A 19,058-nucleotide genomic window follows, 5' to 3' on the forward strand; every position below is an offset into this window, starting at 1 on the left:
AGTTTCCAACACTGGGCTGGGGTCCTCAGGGCCCATCCTGGCTTCATCTTCCGGAGGTAGATGGCGTCATAGCAGCCCACCATAAAGATGACCTGCAGGTCCAGTAACGAGGCCTTGGCCTCAACAGGGCCCGTGGCCCGGGTGGTGCCCAGCTCCAACGCCATGGGCTCCCGCCGGGGGCAGGTCCACGCTGAAAAACGCCTGCCATGGAGAAGGGCTTGGCCAGTGTGAGCAGGTAGGGAGTCCCCCGAATCTCCAGGGAAGGCTTTGGGTCCAGTCAGCATCCTCAGCCCCCAGGCCCAGGGGTGTGGCATCCTGAGGCTCCAGCTCGGTGGGCATAAAGTGCTCGTCCAGGTCCAGGTCCTCCTCGTCTGACTCCACGAGGCCTAACGCCAGGGTGCCCCAGCCCCAGTCCACAGACCCACCCTGTGCAGGGTGCCCTTGGGCCAGCCCCCAGCTTGGGCCCATCCCCGGGGATGACCCCTGCTCAGACCCTGCCTCAATGTGCTCCATCAGCTCAGGGCCCCAATCTTCATCTTCCCAGTCTTCCACCTCCAGCACCTGTCCAAGGTCCAGAAAGGCAGCCTTGAAGCAAGCGAAGCAGACCCTCAGCTGGCTGCCGTGTTGAAGCTCATACATCCAGGACGTGTACAGGTAGGACAGCCCCTCCGCCTCACACCGCAGGCTGACCGGGGGGCACATGGCCACGCCGCCTACAGGACTTGCTGGGATCTTAGGGGGTCTGGCCCACAGGTGGGGGGCACAGTGAAGTGCTGGGGGGCAGGGAGGATCAGGAGGACGACAAAGGTGTTTCCTGTGTGGGGATTTGGGGGCGGGGGAAGAACTGGGTCCTAATCCAACAGGGACCTGCAGAGGTTGGGAGGGACAAACTTCTGGAATTATCTTCAGCTGATGCAAGTGTTCTGTCCTCTGGGAACTGCAAAGGAAAGCAGTGAGGTTAGGGCCCCCCAGCAGGCAGGTGGGAGCAGGTCACGCAGGGACAAGCTGGGTGCAAGGACCTTTGGGGTCAGACCCGGCCCTTTCGCTCTGCCTCTGCTCAGTTTAGCTGATCTGGGGCCAGTGGGCCACACAGCCTCTCCCCCATCCGACTCCCTACTCTCCCACCTCAGGGATCCCCAAACCCAGTCCGCCTTGCCTGATGGAACTGAAGGAAACTGAGGCAACCTGTCACAACCTGAGGGAACCTGACTGAACCTGAGGGAAACTGTCAGAACCTGATGCAAGCTGTCAGAACCTGAGGGAACCTGTCAGAACCTGAACAAATCTGACCGAATCTGACAGAACCTGACTGAATCTGACAGAACCTGACTGAATCTGAGAGAAGCTGTTGGAACCTGACTGAACCTGGGAACCTGAAGAAACCTGTCAGAACATGACAGAACCTGAGAGAAACTGCCAGAAACTGAGGGAACCTGTCAGAACCTGAGAGAATCTGTCAGAACCTAAGGAAAGCTGTCAGAACCTGACTGAACCTGAGGGAACCTGTGAGAATCTGACAGAACCTGAGTGTACCTGCAAGAACTTGACGGAACCTCACTGAACCTGTCAGAAACTGATGGAAACTGAGGGAACGTGTCAGAACCTTATGGAACCTGAGAGAGCTGTCAGAACCTGACAGAACCTGAGAGATCCTCACAGAACCTGAAAGAATCTGTGAGAACCAGTCAGAGCCTGACCAAATCTAACAGAATCTGACAGAACCTGACAGAACCTGAAGGAGCCTGACAGAACCACCCCTACCTGAGCTAGCCCGTCTGGCTTGAGGCCACGCTGGACCACGTGAACTCTTCAGCCGCCAAGCCCCACACTCCAGCAGCCCACAGGCCCCAGACCCGCTCCTCAGTCTGAGGGGCTCTCTGTTGGCCTGGCGCCTCCCTCCTGTGGGCACCTGGGGGGAAAGGAGGGGACACAGCCCACCTGGGTATATAAAGGGCCATTTCCCATGGTGCTCTGGGCTCATTTGCATATCTCCCATGAGCCTCAGCCCACCAGGAAATGAAACTGCTGAGTCATTCCTCTCCTCCCCTCCCCCCTCAACCCCGCCCCACCCTGCCCTGCCCCGCCCCGGAGAGCCTGTGCAGCCCCCATGGAGGGCAGGGCAGTTTCTCCGACACTGTCCACAGGGTGATTGTTCCCGTGATATTTGCACCTCTGAGGGCTGAGAAGACTGTTTCCATCCGTCTTTCAATCTGCCGGTTTCTGAAATTCTGTGGGCAAGCGTCTCTCTTATGGTCACTGTTCTATCCCTGGGTGCCCTGGGTGACCTGCTTGGTCAAGGGTCCTAGCCTTCTGTGATTATAATAGATTCCTTCTTTGTACCTCTTGGTTAAAGTTTCTTTATGAATTTCAGAAACTGATCGATTGCCAATTATTTACCTTTTAAGCACATTTCTGTCTCTTTGGCTCGTCTCACTTTTATTTTGTTTTGTTTTGGTTTTGTTTTTTTTGCAGTACGCCGGCCTCTCACTGTTGTGGCCTCTCCCGTTGCGGAGCACAGGCTCTGGACGCGCAGGCTCAGCGGCCATGGCTCACGGGCCCAGCCGCTCCGCGGCATGTGGGATCTTCCCGGACTGGGGCACGAACCCGTGTCCCCTGCATGGGCAGGCGGACTCTCAGCCACTGCGCCACCAGGGAAGCCCTCTTCTCACTTTTAAAATAAAGCCTCTTTAAATGAGCCTTTAAGCCTCTTTCACTTTTTTGAAAATACATTTTAACCACATTTTACACTTTTGTGTTTCACCTTTTCACTCTGTTTAAAGTCTGTAGGTATGGTTAAATGTATCAATCTCTTTTTTGAGAAAATATTTTTTTGGTCTTTGTAAAGAACATCTTCAGTTCTCCAAGACCACATGTTAGTTTCTTATATCTTCATATAATTCTTTCACATTTTTTTGTTTCTTTTGCTTCTTAATTTTTAATTTAAATGTAAGTTGCTTTTGTAAAAAAAAAAAAAGAATGTAATACAAGAGAATAGGTACAGGTATCCCTCGCTTTTCAAAAGTTCTTTTTACGCCACTTCTTTTTTATGAAAGACCTACATTAATACCTGTTTTCGCTAGCCAAAAGAAATCCCAAGAGGATTTTTGCTTTTACAAAAAAGGTGATTGTTTCATTGCTTTATGCCATTTCGGCTTATGAAAGATTTCATAGGTAGGCTCTACTTGTATAGTGGGGATCACCTGTAGATGGCTTTTTAAATAATTTGCTAAATTAATCACATCATTCAGTCCTTCCTTGCAAATTTCCAACCAGTGCATCCAACTGCATCTGCCACATCTCCCCAAGGACATCTGACGAGTATTCCCAAGTGAACAAGTTTGCGTCTAGGCTCCTGGTCAGCATCTGGGTCTGCAGGAGAAGACCACCTGACTCTGGAATTAGATGACAGTAAAGTTCCTTGGATCAGGGGTTCCCCAGTTTTGCTGCATGTTAAAATTGTCTTAGGAGTTCGAAAAATCCCATGGCACAGCATGTGGCAGACACCCTGAGATGACCCCCAGGCAGTCATGCCCTCCTCATGATTGGAGGGGAAAATGTGAGTTGCTTCTAACCAACAAAAGTGACAAGGTGATGGATGTCGCCCTCTTGATTACATTATTTTATATATATGTACGTTATTGCATATATTATATATTACACATTATTTTCTATACACACATACACTATCAAATATTTATATCTTTATATACATGTACACACATACACATGTACATGTGCAGACGCACACTTCCTCTCCCATGGTCTTAAGGAAGGAAAGCTCTGTGCTGTGACTGGCTAGAGGCTGAAGCTCTGGGGCCCCTGGCCCTTGCCTGCCGGGCAGGGACTGTGAGGGACAGGTGGCTGCCTCGGGTGGTTTGGAAGAGCTGTGGACTTGGAGGTGGAGGGACATTCTGTGACCTGCAGGGACACGAGGTGCCCCCTCTCTGGCCCCTCCCAGGGCTGGGACACTAACAAATAGCAGTGACCCTCCTGGTGACTTCTCACTTGTCTGCTGAGCCCGGCAAGCCATTGCCTCCCCAGCATTAGTCTGTCCTCTCTATGTGCCTTTATCACCACCTCTGGGCCGAGCACCCAGAGCAGAGGACTGACTTTGACTCAGGTCTCTGTATTTGTATTCAGAGAGGAAACTCAGAACATAAAATGTGATCATTTGGAGAGATATTCCCCCATTCCCTTCTCAATGCCCAGGGTTGTCAGGCTTTGATTCCACCCAGGACATCTCTGAGGCAGAGCCTGTGCCCCCAACCCCTTACCTGACCCCAGCTGTCCCCTCCAGCAGATGAGCAGTGCTGAGGCTTGGGGGGCGATGCCCCCACAGCAAGGAGGCCAAGAGTGGGCATCTGAACCCTGGCCTGTCGAACCTTCTCCTGCCACCCGACACTGGGGCTCACCATCGAGGGGCCTGCCCTCAGCCGTGAGCTGTCATGGACTCCAGCATGCAAGGTGACAGTCTTGGCTCGTGGACCCTGAGCCTGGGTGGGAACGGGCTGCCCACCTTGGCTCTCCTGGCCGTGTGTGTGTGTGTGTGACCTAGGGGAGTGAAGGCACTTACACACCTGGCGGGGGCAGCCCCCATCCTCCCACTCCCTCCCCCTCCCGGCATTAGGGATCCCCTCCGGAGCCACTACAGATGAGCACGGAGGATCCGAAGACAGGCTCGCTTCCTGCGGATCCGGTCCTTGATTTTTTTTTTTTCCAAAATTGTAAAAAGGTTAATCATGTGTTCATATATTAAACCCAGTGCTTTAATATTATAACTTCTTCAAAGAATAATCACTTCTTAGATGAAAATGATTAAACTTGCTCTTAATCCGTGTGAATTCAATAAAAATTTAAATATGTTTTGTTATAAAAATCTTATCATTCCTGATGACAGAGTCAGGGTTACTCAAGAGAAACAATATCCTCAATATTTCAATCAGTTTTTCTTCAGTGAATTCAGACATGATTAACTAAGATCTCTCTTTATGAGGACTAGTTTTTTAAATGTCATTTTTTAGATTATTTGTTTTTATTTTTACATCTGTAAAATTCTGGTCATTGGTTTTTCATTGATCCATCCACACATCTGTTCAACAGGCTCCAACTGCCCCTGCCCTGTGCTGAGCGCTTGTCCTCGCAGGACGCACCATTGTCCAAAGACAGGCCCGAACAAACGGCCGGCACAGTGCCAGGACGACATGAGCGAGGTGCTGGGAGCGGTTTCCCACACTGGGGGACGGCAAGACTTCTGGAGCGGTTCCCGAGCTGGGAGGGACAGCGACTTGTTCTCCGTGTCATGGAGACATGGGCACAGGCTTCCCAACATCCACGCACCCTTCAGAATGCTCGGGTGGGTCCATGGAAGGAACAATCTAGAACTTAGGACAGCCTGGGGAGCCTCAGACCCGTGGATTCTCCCCGCAGGTCTCTTCAGAAACCAAAGGCAGTGGCCAAGGATGAAGACAATAATGAACATCATGAGAGAGACGGAAGGGAATGATCCTGCACGACAGGAAGATTGCAGCCCCTTCCCGCGAGGGGTCAGCAAAGATGCTGATATTTACAGGAATAAGTTTAAAACTGCAAAACTGGAGGTCCATTTTGGAACGACGTGAGGAGTGGAAATTGGGAAACAATATCAGCGTCCACCGGTAGGGATGCACAGGATACGGCCACACCATGGAACACACACGGCCACACCATGGAACACACACAGCCACAGACAACAAGCTTCAAAGAAGATCTACTGTGAAGTGATCAGCATCTGTCCAGTGAAAAGAAAAGAGCAGGTTGTAAGTTGTATACATATTATTTTTTAAATGTGGGCCATTTTTAAGGTCTTTATTGAACTTGTGACAATATCGCTCCTGTTTTTATGTTTTGTTTTTTTGGCCGAGGGGCATGTGGGATCTTAGCTTCCCGACCAGGGATCGAACCCACACCCCCTGCATTGGAAGGCGAAGTCTTAACCACTGGACGGCCAGGGAAGTCCCTAGGTGTGTACATAGTATTGCCTTGATTTTGTAGAAGAAAAAAATCTGCGGCCACGTGTGCAAATGTCAGGTGTGATACGTGCAGGTGGATTCCTGCCCGTGTGGACACGTAAGTGCCATGCGTCTGGGCACGTCTGTGCCCTGTGCACACATGTTGGGTATCACATGTCTGCAAGCGTATAAAGAATGGAAACACGAAATCAGCATGATTACCTCTGGGTGGTGGTATTGTGAGTTATTGAATTTTCTTCATAGATTTCCATATTCACCTAATTTTCTAGAATAAATATGTGCTATGACCACACCTCTGGAAGCCACTGAAAGCCCTTGGAAGTGCTTTGTGTGTGGTGGTGGGGTCTAGACCAGTCCCTCCTGGCTGGAGTCCTGAGCACGGCTCTCTCCACTGCTCACCTCCCCCAGCCGCCCTCCAGCACCTGCCTGTTAGGCTGCCATGGACTGTGGACCCTCACACCTCCAGACTCCAGCCAGGGACTGGCGCTCCGTGAATGGATAGGATGGCGGGGTGAGTGCTGTCCCGTGAGACCATGGCAGGGCTGGACCTCCTTCCCAGGGTCTTCTGCTGCCCAGAGCCCTTGGGGGGATGACTCCGGAGCCCCTGGAACCACCCTCAGGTTCTTTCATGTCAACCCTTGTGAGTGTCTGTAGCTCCCCCGTGCCACAGCCTCCACGTGCACTCAGACCTTGAGCGGCTGTACACACATCCATCAGCCGTGCCGTTGCCACAGTTACTTCCAGGCAGGGGAGGCTCCAGCAGCTGCAGCAGCCGTGAGAAGAGCCAGATTCAGGGTGAACATCCCCCAGCAAGTGATCATCACATGTTGCCCGTGTCCCCACATGCAGTGACCAGCCGCCCAGCCTAGCTCTGGTCACACTCTGCTGGGAGGCACCCATCCCTGCTCTGGATGCCACCCTCGACATGGCTGCCTTGACCTCAGGGAGCGCATTGGACATGGGACATCTCAATGTCCCCTACTCCAGAGCCCCCCAGAACGACCCAGGCAGAAGCACGTTCATCCTGTGAGTTTGTGGTGGCTGCCACAACTCAGTGGCTTAAAGCTACACAATTTCTTCTCTTAGAGTCTGTAGGTCTGATGTCTTCAGTGGGTCCAGGGCTGGTTCTTTCTAGAGGCTCCAGGGGAGAAGCCCTCCATCCCCTGTCCCAGCTTCTAGAGGAGCCATACTTCTTGGCTCACGGCCCCTTCTTCCGTCTCCAGGTCAGCAGCGCAGCGTTATCTGTGACCCCTTCTTCCGTCCTCATGCCTTCTCTCTCTGACTCTGCCCCCCTCCCCCTCCCCTTGTAAGGATGCTGGTGATGCCATTGGTCCCACTGGCGTCCACGCCATCCCCACCCCCACCGCATGTCAAGGTCCCTAACTTAACCATACCTGCAAAACCTCTGCTGTGTGCGGTGACGTACTCACAGGTCCCAGGATTAGGGGACATTTGGGGGGATGTTGTTCAGCCATCCTGTGCTCTCAGTTGTTCCTGTCCAGCTCTGGAACTCTGGAAACATCTTTCCTCTCAGGACACATGGGAAGTGCCCTGGCTCTCAGAAGCTGACTTCTTGTACGGGGCCGAACGAGAAGCTCACATGAGTCAGAAGTGGAGGCTCAAGGCCACCCTCTGCTCCGAGTTCTGGGACAACTTGTCACAAGCATCTTCCCAAGGGGCTGAGAAAAGCCAGGCTCTCGGAGCACACACCTCCTTTCCCTCTTGTTCTGGCCTTTTTCATGCCCCATACCTGACAGAACAAGCTTAAACAATGATAAAAAAAAATCTCCCTTCAGTGTCAGATATGAAGAGGGTTCTGCTGCCCAGATGATCCCAAAATGAAATCTCTGCACAAACCATCCATGTTTCTAAAGGGCATTCCTACAACCCTTGAGAAGAAAATGAATTCATCCAGTTACAGATGGTTGGTGCCACAGAGACTCGAAATGCACATTTGCTGTGAGAAGTAGCAGCAGAAGAGAGAAGGAAGAATTAAACGGATTTCCTGCGTCTGCCCGGGATGTTGAGTCTCCCACGAGCATTCCCCTCCCGCACGTGCCCTCTTCCTAGCTGGGATCATAGCATCAACTCCCGCAGTGGCCCCACTGTGTCCACGGCGGCCCTTCCCTGGAAACCCTGCAGCCCAAGTTCCTGCTATCAGACGTGGCCTGTTAGTATCGTTTGGCGATATCATTTACCTCATTCTGGTAAAACACAGAACTTTCAGCCCCAAATCTGAGTCTGGCAGGTCAACTTGGTATGGAGGGCTGGGCGTGTCTCCCCCTACATGGAGGTCCAGCTGCAGGGACATAGTGCAGCTGGATTCTGGAGCCCACTGGGACTCCTGCTGCTGGGACTGACAGCCCACCCGCCCACCCATGGGACAGATGCCTGCCGAGGGCCTGTCCTGGGTTGCGGAATTCAGGGGGTAAAAAAAAACGTGCCATTTCTTGCTCTGCGGGCTCCATTTTAGTGAGGAGGAGCTAACAACAATGTCCTCAGCAGAGAAACACCTTAATTTCAGATGGTGGAAGTCCGGGGCGATGTCGTGGAGAGTGTGGCCACGCACAGGGCATGTCCCTGCAGTGTGACACGTGGCAAGCCCTGCGTAAGGAGGCGCAATCTGCAATATGTTATCCCCCCAGGAAGCCCCCGAAGCTTGTGCTGCCTGGAGACTGGAAAAGGCAAAAGGCCTGTTGGGGAAGGTATCCTTTGAGGTCAGACCTCTAATTGGTGGCAGCTGGAGGCAGAAAGGACGATGGGGCTGTGACTGGATGTGAGACAAAGACCAGTCAGGACAGAAGGAGAACGGAAGCAGCTGAACTCTTTGATTCTATAAAATTCTAACGGTAAGAGGGAAACAGATGAAAATGACTCTCACACGCTTAGGTGCAAATGATATGAAAATGGAAATCCAAGATTCTTGCTATTTCTTCAGATTTATCATGGCATTCAAAATTTAATGTCCCTATAGAAGTATGTGCCTCTAAGGGAAACTGGAGCGATTCGAACCCACCTCTCCCAATCATTGACAAATCAGCTCAAGATGATAAAATTCGGCAAGTATATAAAAGACCTGTACTACCCCACCGATCACCTTGACGGGAGGGACCACAGAGGATACAAGGATGTCTCAAGGACCCCGAGGCATTTATAACAATTGACGTGCGTGAGTGTGTGTGTGCGTGTGTCTCAACTGAGGCACAAAATGGCAAGGTGTCAAAGTGAGGGAGCCCAGAGAATGAGGACTGAAGTTAGAACGAAGTTACAAATTGGCAACAAAAAGATAAACATCACAGCATTTCTGGGATATGAAGAACGTGCTGCTGAATGTTTTTTTTTTTAGTCAGATAGGAAATCAGAACTGAACTCTACGAATTCCTAGACCTGAGGGAAAATGAAACTCCACCTCTAAGCAGAGGCTGAGATTCTAGTGTGAAACTTCTGAGAGAAGAGAAGGGAAGACAACGAGGGAGCCCAGTGCCCTCCAAAGACGGGTCCCAGGATTGTCTAAAAACGTGAAAGATGCACACTTTGGACAACAAGCATGTGTGTTTGTACAGACACAGAAAACTTCTAGAAAGTTATATGAGGAAGTGTACACAAGTGTTACCTCTGGGAAGTAAACAGGAGTCCCAGCGAGATACAGCACAGTTTGTTTCAGCTTATCTTCTTAGGGCATGTGACTGGCTTACTTTCAGTACAAACAAACTAGCTTCATTTCAAAAGTGTAAATGCTTTATCAGGACAGCCATGTTCATCAAAGCTCCGGTGGATCTCATTTCGTAGGGACGAGACTAAGCCCTCAGCTGATGCTCAAGGCCCCTCAGTGTGTAGGACCCTTCTCCCCCCTGCTCGAACAGCCCCTGCCCAACACCCCCCGTTGAGCTGAGAGACCAGGCAGGGCTGGATGGGAGGGGAAGGAAGGACTGACTTGGGAGGTGGCTTTAGGGATCAGACGCTCCTTCCAGCCCAGGTGGGCATGATGGGCAAGGGGATGGCATAACCCCAGGCCAGGTTATTTGTGAGGCCTTTCTCTAGTGCCTCGTTGGCCCTCGGGATGGGGCTGGGGACCCCAATCTCGGTGCCCCTCTGTGGGGGGGCTGAATTTCACACTGACCTTGGTGCCACCTTCCCGTGAGGATGACTGGCTTTGAGGTTTATCTGCCCACTAGACAAAGACAAAGGTTACTCCTTTGGCACATCCAAGACTTTGTCCTGTTCTGCCTAGCTCAGATGTCAGGTTGTTGGTCAACCTTCAGGCCCAAGTCCAGCTGAAGAGGTGGTCCTTTTGCCCTCTGACATCCTTGAAGGCCGAGATGCTCCACCTGTGGGACAGCTGGAATGTTCTGTCCTGTCCAGTCTGGGCCCCTCCTCTGCCACCCACAAAATTCAAGGGTCCCCCAGAACTCAGCTCTGCATCCTTCTCTCTTTTCAGGAAAGTGGGGCATCACCTACTCCGGCACCTCTCACTGCCTGCCTGACAAGGACTTTCCCACCCATGGGTCCACAGCCTGTGGGACCTCTCCCCTGGTGGCCTAGAAACATGTCTTTGCCCCTTACTCAACCCTGCCAGCAGGTCACCTTGGGTTCTAGTGGAAGGGGGCAGTCCACGTGCCACCCAACTGGCACTGGGGACTTCCAGGCTTCCTCACCCCACCTCCAAACCACCAATATCTGTGGGCTCTCCCTTCTGCATACACCTCCGAGCCTTCCCCACCCCCATGGAACCACTGCAAGCACCTCCAGACTCGCTGCCTCCACCCCACCCCTGCCTTCCGGGGGGCTTTTGGAAGCTCAGGTCTGATGAGGGATGTCCCACTCTGGATAGAGACAAACCCCTTCTCCTGCCCCCATCCCCTGACACAGCCCTGCACACGCCCCCTTATTTCTCATAGCCACTGACTCATGACTCCACTGCCCCAGGTGTAAGTTCACAGGACACAGACTGCCTACAGTTGCATCTGTACACCTGCCCCTCTGTCACAAGGAAGATGAAGCTTGGTGAGTTTAAGCAGGTTGGTCAGTGGGGAGTGACAACGAGTGGATGAAGGGTCAGCAGCTGCCTCCTGGTCTGCAGTAAAGCTGGGCCTTGCTGACGAGTCCCCGAAAGCGGGCAAAGCTGGACATGGACCAAGGACTCTGGATTCAAGTCCACAACACCTACTTCCCTCCAACAATTTGAAAAATGGAGCCTAGAGTGAACAAAGAATGACTCAAACACGTCCGCCCTTCCCCACCCATGTAACACTCACATATTGCCCTTATTCCCCACTTTCAGAGTCTCAAAGAGAAACTTTTAGCTTAGTGATTTTCATAATAAGCACCAAAACCATCTGTACATGAGAAACGTACAAACCCCTGTAATAAACCCCTAGCTTCCAATGTTTCTCCAAGGTCAGCACCTATCGGCCTCCACCCTCTGGGAACGATTTCACACAGGTACGCCCCCTAGGTCGCCTTCGTTTGCCCATGATGTGACTCCACACCCACCCTGGGTATGACCCTCAGTGCGGAGGGAGCTGGGAGGAGGAGCTCCTTCTGCTTAAGGGCTAATAAAGGGCAGTCTAACCTTTTAACTCTTTACCACTGCGCCTATTTATCGTGGTTCCTTATCCCTGTCTGCACCCCCAGTCCTACTTCCAAGTGGACCCAACTTGCATTTCTGACAAGTTGGAATCAGGCTCTGAGGAGTCTCAATAGGCAGCACCCTGCCCCTCGGGTGCGAGCCTGTGTGTGTGGGTGGTGCACACAGGAGGGGACCGGCAGGTCCCCTGATCCACGAAGGGCAGTGAACCCACCCAGCTCCCCAAAGAAGCATCTGTTCTGAGGAAGCTTGAGGATGGAGAACTCCAGGGATCGGCTCTCCAGGAAAACAACCACCTGCTGTTGTCTTTAGAATGATCATCTAGTGCAGTGTAGGAAATCACTACCAAGAAAATCGTCAACTTTTCCCGTGAACTCAGGGCAGTTCCTGAAACTCGAGTGACTTCCGATTACTTGGGTTTCCTTCCTGAATATAGGACCTGGGTGCCCAACCTCAGGCGGATCCTGGATCCTCCTTCCCGCCACCTCCCAGCCTGGCTCCGCCCCGGGATCGCTCAGTTTTATCCGGCCCACGGCGCGCAGACGAGCTGCAGCTGCGAGCGTGGAGGAGCCGGGCGCACCAGGACCCTGGACTCAGGTGACGGGCTCGCGGGCCGGGAGGGGAGGCCCAGAGGGGCGGGGGCGGGGCTCCGGTGTCGGACAGCTTGGTGCACTCAGGCACGCGCTGGGATGAAGACGGCGGGGCGCGGAGCTCCCTACCTTCACTCACGCCTGCCGCCTCTTGCCACAGAGATGCTCCCAGAGCGCAGGGCCGGGGTCCGCGAGCCAGCGACCGGGGGCGCAGGTTGCACGCCGAGGGAGGGGACAGGGACTTCGCGTCGAGGTGGGGAACTGCGTCTCTGCAGGGCGTCCCCAGGCTCGGCTCTTGGAGGGGCAGAGAGGTGGCATCTCGGGCTCCCAGGCGTCCACCCATCCGGACAGAGACCCTCCTGCCCCCGACCACGTCTGTGGCGAAACACATTCACGTCCGGGCCCAGCACGGCGGCTCTCCCACTCGCGCACACACGCTCACTTTCGTGCACACATTCACACTTGTGTGCACTCCCAGGGGCGCACACGCACACTCGTGGACTCACAGGCACTCAGCTCATTCACTCACAAACACTCGTAAAACAGAATGAAACCCCCCAGAGACTTCCCCTAAGGGTGGCGTGGGGTGCTCGACTGCCCCTTTCCACGCTTCCCTTTCCTTTCTGGTTTAACTGCAGCAGCAATCACTAAATGCAATTCACCACCCACGACTGATTAATGAGCTGCAGTTTGAAAACCACTTTCCATGCCTGTGGTGCCAGAGCCCCTGGGAGGCCTTCATCCCCAGGAACATAGTGATAGTGATAGTGAAGGTGGTGGGGAGGCGCCGAGGTCCCAGGAGGGTACGACCAGTAGGTGCTGGGGGAGGAGGGTTCTCAGAGGAAGTGCCTTGTGGTTTTATTTAATTATTATTTTATAAAGTCTTATGGGATATACAAATGTATGTATTTGTTTATTTAAAATATTTATTTGTTTATTATTTGTTTTGGGCTCACACCGTGTCTTTAGTTGCGGCATGCATGTGGGATCTAGTTCCCCAACCAGAGATAGAACCCAGGCCCCCTGCAGTGGGAGCACAGAGTCTTACCCACTGGAGCACCAGGGAAGTCCCCAGGAAATACCTTGTGAACGAGAGTGAGAAGGAGCCAGGCAGAAAGGCAGAAGGGAAGGCATGTGCGGAGGCTGAGGTGGGAAGGGTTTTCAGGCTTGGCCCCTAGGCCTGGTGGACTTTCATGCCCAGTGGGGATTCCCTCCAGGCCACTGCAGCAGGGACAGGACATGGGCAGTGGCGCCCTGGACTGGGGCATTTCCTCCGTCTGAGCCAGGATTGGGGCTCTGCGCCTTTTCAGCTATCTTCTGGAGGTGGTTGGTCACCTCCCTCCACAGTGTTGGTGCAAAGCCGGCCGGGGCAGCATTGCGCTCACCTTCCCATGTAAACATCCACGTACATACAAGTGGGTGTTACCGGAGCCTCTGCGGTAGGCGGGAAGGCTGTTCCAGCTGCTCTCAGGTGCTGTGGGAATGGAGATCCCCGCTGACCGAGGACCCCTGTGCACCTGGCCAGCCGACACCCTTGATTCCACAAACCTGCTGCCTCAGTTTCCCCAAGATCCTGTGGCAGGACAAGGTGCTGGCAATGACATGCACTTCCCAAGGTGTTTCACTGACTCCCAAATGTGAACAGCTCCCAAGTGACTGCACAAATCCCAGCTGTGTTGCCCCATCTTGATATGTGCAGATGCCAGCACCTGTGTCCATGATTTGAGAGAAATCTGAATTGTTGCCTCGCTTTTCCCAATCCCAGAAGTCTTGGGGCCCCTCCAGTCCTTGCCCCATGCATGCAGTCTTCCTGTACCACACCTGAGCCTCTGCCTTCTCACCCCTCACTTTCCCTGTTGTGCCCTGGCCTCCCTCTCTCCCATTTGTCTGTCCTTTGCAGCACTGGAGAAAAGAGGGGAGACTCAAGCAGAGGAGTGGAGCTGCCAAACTTAAAAACCCATCTGAATTTCAGATAATGAATCGCTTTGAAATACAAGTATGTCGCGAATGTTGCATAGAATATACCTAGGTTTAAAAATAAGACAGCAGTGGAGCCCCAGACAGATCAAGGCAGCAGAATGTTCCTGAGGACATGGGGATCTCCCTCCATGCCCAGTCCAGCTCCTCCATCTCCAGTATAGCTCTTTGCAGACAGCCCTTCTGTGCTCTATAAGGTGGAAGTTTGTGTGTCCATTATATAGATCTTGTTCAGTTGAGTTAAGACTTGTCCACAGTTTTGGGGGTCTGCCCCGAGGTGGAGGTCTGCCCAGCTCTTAGGCTGTATCCTCTGATGGTGAGGAGCCAGGCCCAAGGTGGCTGTGCTTTGGGGGCAGAGATGGGTGCGACCCAGGTGTTTTCTTATCTGGATTCTGGAACCATCCAGGGGCTTTCCCGGTGAGGAGAACCTCAGGGAGCACATGAGGTTTGACTGAGAGGTTTCCTGTGTGTGAGGGCAGAGCCCCCCATGGCCTGAGGAAGGCTCAGAGGAGACTGGAGGCTTTGGGCAGTGGGAAAATGAGCCTGGAGTCCCAGCCAGGGCCTGTCTGGGAGCCCACACCTTCAGCAGCCTCTGGCTTCCCTCAGACAACATGACAGAGCATGGCCAGGAGTCACCTTTACACAGGTCATACCCCCTCAGGAGGACACCAGGTGGTGGTAGGAAGTCTGTGACACTTCCTGGTCTAATAGGCTGGTCATTTCATTGTGTGTGACAACATACCTATAAATAGCACATCTAATGACTACAGACGGGTGTTTCTTAAGGTGAGGCTAAAATAGATACTGTTTAAAAAATGAGTCAGTGTAAAAAAAATGGTACTGATGAACCTAGTGGCAGAGCAGGAACAAAGACACAGACATAGAGAATGGACTTGAGGACACGGGGGTTGGGGAAAGGGGAAGCTGGGGTGAAGTGAGAGTGGCATCGACATATATACACTACCAAATGTAAAATAGCTAGTGGGAAGCAGCCACGTAGCACAGGGAGATCAGCTCGGTGCTTTGTGACCACCTAGAGGGGTGGGATAGGGAAGGTGGGAAGGAGGCTCAAGGGGGAGGGGATATGGGGAAGTATGTATGCTTATGTCTGATTCACTTTGTTGTACAACAGAAACTAGCACAGCATTGTGAAGCAATTATACACCAATGAAGACGTATAAAAAATAAATAAAATAATTGTTAGGATACTGGGGTATGTAGTGTGGTGAAAACCACAGAGGTTGGGGCGGGAGGCTGGTGGGATCCAGAGACTCGTGGGCTGGCCTCACTAGGATGTTTCCCTGGCAGGCAGGTGAAGTAGGACATACCAATACTGAGGGCAAAGGGTGGCCTGGCGGACCTGACTCAGGCTCGGGGAACCCCTGCACACGTCTCTCAGAGGGCCACGTCCTCATTGCTGGAGATCCCCGGTTGTCCTCCCAGCCAGCCTCTGGACCTCAGCCTGCTGCTTCCTTTTGCTTTCCTTTTACTTGGTAACATACATGCTCCCTCCCAAAGTCCAGCCAGGCAGGTCAGCCTCTGCTACGTAAACATACTTTTGCTGAGGTCACCCCCGCTCCATGTCACCTGATCCAGGTGCGAACAAAGGCTGACCTTTACCCTCCCAGCTCAGCTGAGGTCCCTGCCCAGGGCCCACCATGGGGGACTAACTGCACCCTTCATGGGAACAGCCCTGCAGGGGAGGCTGAGCTGGTCTGCAGGGGTTGAGCACCTACTGTATGCAGAGCAAGTGGGAGGCCCTGAGGGGCCCTCCCCCCAGCACTGTGTGTGTGTGTGTGTGTGTGTGCCCTGTGTGCTTGCTTGCACGTAGAGGGGTGGGCCTCGCAGGGAGTGGGAGTAGGATCAAGGAAGCCTCTGAAGAGGAGGCAGTTTCTCCCGGCTGTTGAGGCCCTGCATGGTCCAGGATTGTGAACTAACCCACCCATTCATTTATTCTCAATCAACATCCCAGAAAGTGTACTTGGAACTTGAAACACGACTCTTAAATTTATAGGAAAGATAAACGCTGGACAACAGTCAGGAAAACATGTGATGAGGAAAGGTTTTGAGGGGGAGGGTTTCCTTCTGGATACTACAGACCCCTGGGTATCTCCCTCCCAGAAAGAACACGCCTGCTAAGTCTCGAGGTTGCACAGAAGGAACGTGGTAGAAATATATTCCCGTTCAGAGGACTCCGGGTGTCAAGTCTGTGCACTGGGCATTCGGTGGATACGCCAGGCCACCAGCAGGGGGCTCCACCACTCATGCCGCTGAAGGGCCAGGCTCCCAGAGCATGGGCTTAGGTGGCGTTCATGTTTTGGTCCCCTGGGGGTGAATCCTTCACGTGGCCGTGAGGACACCTGCCTGCTCCAGCCTTGGGGGTCAGCGGGCAAGCCTCCCTGGGAGCGTGTCCTCCCACATCTCCTGCCTGGGGAGACTTGGCCTGCCTCCCCGTCTATGGGGCACCCAGACCCACGTTGGATGGCCGGGGAAGTGTGGGGACCAAAGACTGTTCTGAGGTCGGTGGAGGCAGCAGAGCGGCAGGGGTCGGGGGGAGACCTTGAGGAGACTGGAAATGCTGGGGGTCCTGCCCAAGGCTTCCTCTAGGGAGGGCCAGTGGCCAGAGATGACCACACAAGATGAGTTTCCTGTCTGCTCAGCCAGACTCGGGGTAGGACACACCTGTGCAGGGGTCTCCCTCCAGGTAGCCCTGAGGACTCTGGCCAGGGGGCCAGGAGTCACTGTGTACCACCAGCAAGGATGCCTTTGGGCCCCATGTGTTGCTCGGCACCATTTTGTGTATTCCAATTTAAGAAAACTTGTTTTGCAAAAATACTCAAGAAAAGGACTGAGCAGATCTTATCTGAGGTGCCAGGAAAAGCCCCAGCACAGAAAGTTGCAAAACCTCTTTCTAGAACCTTCTATCACATAAGGCTCTCAGCAACATGTAATGGTGATGAGCTATTTATACCCATCCTGGCAATTGCTGACTGGCAGTAAAATCAGAAAGGTAGCCACTGGATTGTGTCCAACTGCGAAATCTCAGCCTCTTTTGTGTTATGCTGAGCAGGTTCGGGCAGGATCGGGACAAAGGCCCCTCTCCACTTGGTTCTAAAAAAAAAAAATTGATTAAAATTATGTTAATGTTCTCATGGAACACAAAAGTCCAAGGAAAGATAAACAGCAGTAGAGAGAGCCTGCCATCCCAGGGGTGAAAACACACGATGGACAACAGTGGCTTGGACCGCATGGCTTGGCAGACTCTGAGTGGCCCCGCTTGGTGGGGGTCCCTCGGCCAGAGGGGACAGGGTGCTTCACTCTTCAGTGCCTTGGGCACCACTTGCCCTCCTGGAAGGAAGCAAAATTAGACCCTGTTACATGCCACTTGCAAAAAGACCTTGAGGTGGATTTAAGATTTGAACATAAAAATAGACAAAATTTGGTCATGATGGATTCTCAACGGTCTGGGAGGCCATTTTATTTTTATTTTCTTTTAAATTTATTTATTTTATTTTTGGCTGCGTTGGGTCTTCATTGCTGCGCACGCGGGCTTTCACTAGTTGCGGCGAGCGGGGGCTACTCTTCATTGCGGTGCGTGGGCTTCTCATCATGGTGGCTTCTCTTGTTGTGGAGCACAGGCTCTAGAGCACGGGCTCAGTAGTTGTGGCGCACGGGCTTAGTTGCTCCGCAGCATGTGGGATCTTCCTGGACCAGGGCTCAAAACTGTCCCCTGCATTGGCAGTTGGATTCTTTTTTTTTTTTTTTTTTGTGGTACGCAGGCCTCTCACCGCTGCGGCCCCTTCCGCTGTGGAGCACAGGCTCCAGACGCGCAGGCTCAGCGGTCACAGCCCACGGGCCCAGCCGCTCCGCGTCATGTGGGATCCTCCCGGACCGGGGCACGAACCCGCGTCCCCTGCATCGGCAGGTGGACTCCCAACCACTGCGCCACCAGGGAAGCCCGGTAGGTGGATTCTTAACCACTGTGCCACCAGGGAAGTCCTGGGAGGCCTTTTTAAAAAGATACTTTAAACAAACAAAAACCACTTTAAAACAAAATCTTGAAACTTTCAAGGAAAAGACAGACAGGACGACATAAACATGTGGAGTCTTTATTCCAGAAACAATCAGGGGAGAAATGATGATGGGGAGGCACTTGCCGTGGATGGTGGTTTGTTTCTGTAAGGCGTGAAAGTCTTATAAACCTGTAAGGAGAAGACAGACAATCCCAGGAAAATGGGCAAAGGGTTTGCAAAGGCAGTGGCAATGCAGAAACCCAAAGGGCCAAAAACAGGATAAGCCGGTCTGCCCCCTGTAGTCCCGGGGGACTATAGCTATAATTAAAGTCTCATCTTTAATTATAGCTGCAAAGGCCCTATTTCCAAGTGAGGCCACCTTCACAGGTTCTGGATGGACATGTGTTTTGGGAGTCACCATTCACCCCACTACATACAGTATGAAGGGAGAAAAGAGAGAGGACGGGCAGTGGGCATCTCTGATGAAGCTCGTCTAATATGATTCCACATATGTAAAATTACTCACGTGTGTTTGCACACGTGTGCACAAGAATACGTGTCTCTCAGCTGACATCTTTCAGTGCTGCTTTCTTCCCCAGCTACAGATATGGTACATATATGAGAAAAGAAGACTGTCCTTCTGATGGTGCATTAGGAACAGAAACAAGTTTAGAAAGTCAAACAAAGGAAGCTGGGATACAGCAGCACGGGTCACACGAGTTCAGACTCTGGCCCGCTGACCACTCTGGAACCCGACCCCGACCCCACGAAGCTCAGAACCGCTGGAAGGGACCACACCTGGTGAGGCCTGGCGACTCAGCTTCCAGGGTGGCCTACACCTCCGCTGCCTCAGGACCTGCCACTGCCTCCTGGCAACCGGGTC

The 19,058-nt window shown here is 52.8% G+C and overlaps 1 protein-coding gene across 1 annotated transcript; it reads right to left on the minus strand.

Moving 5' to 3' along the window:
- Window positions 1-120: 120 nt before the first annotated feature.
- On the minus strand, window positions 121-702 carry TEX19 (testis expressed 19). Its single transcript, XM_067714231.1, has one exon. The coding sequence runs from the start codon at window positions 700-702 to the stop codon at window positions 121-123; it is 582 nt and encodes a 193-aa protein (XP_067570332.1).
- Between the last annotated feature and the right edge of the window lie 18,356 nt (window positions 703-19,058).

Source organism: Pseudorca crassidens, chromosome 19, assembly GCF_039906515.1.
Source record: "Pseudorca crassidens isolate mPseCra1 chromosome 19, mPseCra1.hap1, whole genome shotgun sequence".
Lineage (NCBI taxonomy): Eukaryota > Metazoa > Chordata > Mammalia > Artiodactyla > Delphinidae > Pseudorca > Pseudorca crassidens.